This window comes from Pygoscelis adeliae, unplaced genomic scaffold, assembly GCF_000699105.1.
Source record: "Pygoscelis adeliae isolate BGI_AS28 unplaced genomic scaffold, ASM69910v1 Scaffold402, whole genome shotgun sequence".
Taxonomy (NCBI): Eukaryota; Metazoa; Chordata; class Aves; order Sphenisciformes; family Spheniscidae; genus Pygoscelis; species Pygoscelis adeliae.
In genome coordinates, this window is record NW_008824411.1 from 4,906,970 (window position 1) to 4,912,227 (window position 5,258).

The 5,258-nt window shown below is 45.4% G+C and overlaps 1 protein-coding gene across 1 annotated transcript in view; it reads left to right on the top strand.

Annotated features, from left to right (window-relative positions):
* Window positions 1-5,258, top strand: part of TADA1 (transcriptional adaptor 1) — a gene marked incomplete at its 5' end in the record, with an annotated part of 15,332 nt that overhangs the window by 3,946 nt on the left and 6,128 nt on the right. The window contains one exon of the mRNA XM_009320705.1: window positions 3,857-3,954. Coding sequence (XP_009318980.1) covers window positions 3,857-3,954 — 98 coding nt within the window. The remainder of the gene's footprint in view (window positions 1-3,856; window positions 3,955-5,258) is intronic.

The window sequence follows — 5,258 nt, forward strand, 5'->3', positions numbered from 1 at the left end:
AAAGCACAGCAGGATCCTGAGGAATCCTAAATCTGACTTCTGTGCCCTTTTTAAAAATGGGTGATGCTGTTCCCTCTGGTAGCCATGTTTGTAAAGACACCCATAAATACTCGAGCGGCACCCAGCTGTAACATATCTGGGAAGCTGTGAAAGTGTCTGAAGAGAGAGGAACTTCCCAGAAGCACGCCATCCAAAATACTAGAGAGTGACTTAATGTTGGTTTTAGGCTGGCTATACCAGCCTCAGTGATGTGGCACACTTCCCATTACAAGAAAATTGTTTCTTTGGTACTCTCTTTTTTACCAATATTTTCAGAAGTGCTTCTCTGAATTTTTATGTCTGGGCTTTTTCTTCCCCCAAAAATTCCATCAAGAGGAACTCCAGTTTAAAGCCTTTCTTAACCTTGCATGGACTTGCTCACTAAGCTTACCTTGTTTGTTGGATGATTGCAACAAGCAAGTTAGCAAGGTTTCTTGAATTAATACGTATCTCACTTGAACTGTTACCTCACTCCTTAGCTAAATGTTAACAATAAAACTGGGACAATTGCAAGCATTTGAGTTAGCAATGTAAGGATTTAATTTATTTACTAGTAATCTGGAGCCAACTAAGAGATGGTTCAGCAAATTAGAACTCTTGCTGGGATAGCAGGAGCATTTTATTATATCAGGGTTGCCCACAGGCTTTGCTTGAAGGGCTGCCAACTGCGAGACGGGCTCAGGTTGCTCGTGTTCCACTTCTCTCCAGAGAGCTGAGAAGGGAGGAAAAGGAAGAAAATGTGTGTGAGTTGTTGACAGAGGAGGGTCTATATTTGACTAAACCCTTGTCCCTGCAAGAAGGTAAAAAAAAAAAACCAAAACACCCAACTGAAGATCAAATAAACGAGGGTGGGAAAATGCGTGTTTCCAGTGCCTGGCTGCTTTTCTCTGTCATGACTTTCTCTGTTTTTATCTTTGTCCTTTCTTCCTGTGTGGTGCTGGTGCAGCACGTCAGGAAAACCTGACACACTGTCTGGACTGGCTGGTGCCATCACCGAGAGGTGTGGCGGTTCTTAGAAAAAAACTCCTATCTGTTGTTCATCTTCGAAGGCATATCAGCAGCCATCGCTGTGGCTTGTTAACATCTAATTCTCTTGCTAGCAAGATTAAATAAAAAATGCTAACATCTCTGAAGCTTCACACCTGAGCCAACCAAGCCTTGTCATTTGTGGCCAGGAAGGCAAGTACTGGTTTTCTTAGAATACTAGAGGGAAATTTTGCTTTCTGCATCTAGTGCAAGTCAGGCTTGGTAATATGAAAACCTGGAAAAGGAGCCAAAAAATTTCTGCTCTGGTCTCTTTATAATGGGGAATAGGAGATTGTATCTCACCTTTCCCTTGTTCTGAGCTAAGTGTGGCTAAGTTTTTGTTAAATGTGCAGGCTGAGATTCAATTAAGTTGCATCTTTCAGGGTCTACTGTCAAAGCCTAAAAATTTAGTTGCCATTTAGTTCAAAAGTTACTATGTTATTTTTTTAAAATAAGGCATTTTTAAAATTCGGACTCTGCTAGAACCTATTCATCTGTAATACATTGTCAGGTAAAATGGTGGTGTTTGCTTTTTCTGTCTCTATCTGTTCTACTTTCTCTGTCTCTGCCACCCAGTCACACAGTTAGCTAAGGATACTTTTGTAAGTGAGGCTGTGAAGGAGCTGTATGAGACTTCTGACAAAGAGGAAGGGCCTGGGGTGGGGTGACGTTATGAGCTAGAGAGATGTGCTTTTATTGAAAGCTTTGAAGTGGGCCAGGTAATTCCTGTGTCTGTCCTTAACACACCTGCCTAGAAAGGGTCTGACCTGCTATGGAGGAGAGGAGGAGGAGGAGGAAGGGACTCATCTGTAAAGAGGAAAACATCCCGTGAGAGAAGTAGCGTTATATTGATAGATCCTAAGGTCTAAGTACTGAGATCTCGATGGAGGGCGAGAGTGGTCCTTCAGTGATTGTCCACAGTGCTTTACCACACTCTCTTGTTAGGCCTCTACTGCAACGTAGTGATGAGTAGTGACACCAGCTTCATGAGTTTTGGGGAGGGTTTGTTTATTATCTTTTAATTTCCTGTACCTGACTGGTGGATTTTGACAACAGGGTTTGTTGTAGACTATTGGTTTTCACCTCACTAATAAGATGTAGCTAAACTTTTCAAGAAACTTCTATTTTATAGGGAGAATATGCCATCTGTGTGTGTGTGTGGGGGGTTGTTTCTAACCCCTTCTTAGCAGCTGGCCATTCATAAACTTCACCTGAATCCTCTGTTTTAGCCTGATCCTTAAAGTCATGGTTTAGAAGTTTTTTTTCATGGCAGAAGACACTGCTCATGCTCCAACCATGAGTGTGGGAAGCTCCACATAGCCAAGGACTTCCAGCCAGCCTCGTTCACTATAAACAGGGCTGTAGTATAACTGTATTTATGAATTCTTGATTACAGCAAATTAAACATAGTTGCGAGAGCCAGAGGTAAACATGCCGGTTGGCATGAAGCTGGTGTTGAGCCGTGGCAGCCTGCGGTAAGAGGAGAGAACCAGAACTGGTTGTTTGTCAGTACTCAGTGAAGGTGCCGGAGGCTGGCCAAGTTGTGAATGGTGAGTCGTGGGATGGCTGCTGTCACTTCTCGTCCATGTCTGGAGGAAATGGCAAATGGTGGCTCAGTTGCGGCCAGGGAATGTCTGAGACGCCGTGCTGTCAGCACCGCCTGGCAGCAGAGCTCCAGCCTCCACTTCGGAGGTGACTAAAGTACTTTCAGGGCTGAGTTGTCGGAGTTCCCTGCAGGTGGGCAGGGACCCCGGCACAGGGCACGCTCTGCTCTGGAGGAAACAGGGCGCTCGCTCGCTGTGCAAAACCAAAGGAAGATACTGGTGACACAAAGCAGAGGCTGCCTCTGTAGCCACAAGAGGGCTGTCCAGTCTTTGGGTTGCACTTCTTGTTCGCTGTCAGCAAGCGCATACGCATCCAATGCAACATTGTCTTAAGCCCCAATGTACCTGAAGGAATTGTGCACGGAGCCTGTAAACTCATAAAAAAAATCTGCAAGGCTGTTCTTGGCAAGAGCTGTGTGATTATCAGGACGTGGTTTGGCCTACTGTAGGTATAGCTGTCAAACAGCATACAGTGGACTTTTGAGCAGTCTCATCAAGGTGATGTGGCCAAATGTATTTATTTATTGGTACTACACAGTAATCTCTTTTTCAGCTGGTTGCCAGTTCTGGTCAGTCACAAGCTTACTGCTCGCGTTGGTGTTGTCCTGTTCCTGGGCTCAGTGGCCTTTGCAGTTCTTCCCGCCTCTCCTTTCCCCTCAGTGTAACAGCAATGATCAGTCATGACGTTTAACAAGCGTCTGAGACAAGGCTTGCTAAAGCTGATGGGGAACTGTAAAGGCAGATGTAATGAGTCAGACTGCTCAATCCTGCTGGTTAGCATCTGACCTGATCCAGGAGTTGGTTGGAGGAGAATCCCCCTCTGGGCAAGCTCCTGTCACGTTCCTGATGGAACAAATGGCTTGTTCCTTCCTTGTGGCTTTCCTTGGAGGCTGTGCTCATCTCTCTCCTTCTGCCATGGGTTTTTGGCTAGTGTGTGGACAGAAGTTTCTGCTTAAGTAATGGGTCATGAGTGAGTCAAGCTGGCAGGGGGCTGCCAAAGGAAGGGAAAGGCTGCCAAAAGCATTCTCCCCTGACAAGTCCTTCCTCTCAGCTATGGCTGTTGGTTTTGGGTTAAGGCTTAGCTGGGGACCAAATATTAAGGGTTTTCCTGTGTGGACAGTTCCATCCTGGCCCTAAATCAGCAACACCTATCGAGTGGTTTTTTTTTTTTTCTTTTCAATTTGTAGAAGGTGCTGGATCTCTGCCATGGCCAGGTGGCTCTGCAACTAAACCTGGAAAACTCAAAGGAAAGAAAAAGATTTCTTCGGTTCGACAAAAGTTTGATGTAAGTGTCCCCAGTCAAATGGTTGTGGCTCTCTGACGTTCTGTTGGGGTGAAGAGCTCTGCACAGCATGCGGTTTTGTTACTACCAGGGATGGCGAAAGTTCTGCTGCCTCCCTCATGGAAGCCTCTTGGGAGAAAGGCTACAATGTGACCTGGCTTTGTTAGACACCAGAGAATCCATGGAAGTACACCTAAACGTCAAAGTTGCAAAAGCTTGCATTCGAGGAACCAACTGCACAATCTGCCAAATTCTTGAAGCAAGAGCGACTTCCTACTTATTCAGGCAGTCAGGCAGAATTCCATGATTGTATGATCCACTCTGCAGAACTCTACAATCCAAAGTGTTAGAAATAAGATGTTCCTTGGGTGGAATGTTTTTAGTTGTCTCACAATGAAAATGCTTTGCAAAGATGCTGTCTTCTGGTACGTGGCAGAGAAACGCACAAGATCCAGTTAATTTGCAGCGAAGGCTCTGTACATCCGTCTGGTACTGTCACATGTCTGTTCTACCATTGTTTCTGCGCTGCTAGACCAGTGGCGGGGGGGGGGCCTCGTGTGAAAGAGGATCGGGATGGGGCACTGTCTTCCACAGGTGGGGTTTGATAAGAGGTTCAAACTGAATTAACAGTCTGTTGAAAGGGAGAGTGTCTGTCTCTTACTGAGCCAGATTTATCAGGTGTCTGAGCACCTTGTGGTCCGGCTCAGTTCTCTGACAAGGCAGAAAACTAACCAAGCAAAAAAGATCCCAAACCCCAAGTTTTTCTTGCTGGTTTATTCAGCGGATCAGCATTCCTTGTGGTTGGATGAATGCCAAAGCCAGCGCAAAGGAAGAAGGCGCAGCCATATGGCTGAGGATAGGGGAGAAAGGTGGGCGTGTGAAACCTCCTGCTTTTACACTGTGAGGAGTTAGCTTGGCTCAGCCAAAGTGCGTAGCACGCTTCTAGGGACTATAATTAAGCATTATACGTGTGCGCTTCAGAGACTAGTGTTTCAAAGGGATGTGAGTCCAGCTGAAGGCTCGTTGTATTTAGAAACTGCTGAAATATTTTGCAGTGTTCACAGCTGCGACCTGAATACTGATGGCAGCCTGTGTTATCTTTTTGTTTTAAAACTTCACCGTAACTTTTCGGTAGCAAGTGGAGGAGAGTTTGAGAAGCAAGTCGTGACGTAGGGGAAGTCTTGGAATTTGGTTTACTTGGATACCCCTACGTTACACCACGTTTCTGATGTGTGTTTATATACATATTCCTGTAATGCTTGGTAGTAAGTCCTGTTTGAAGTGTATGTTATGATTAATGGGCTTGT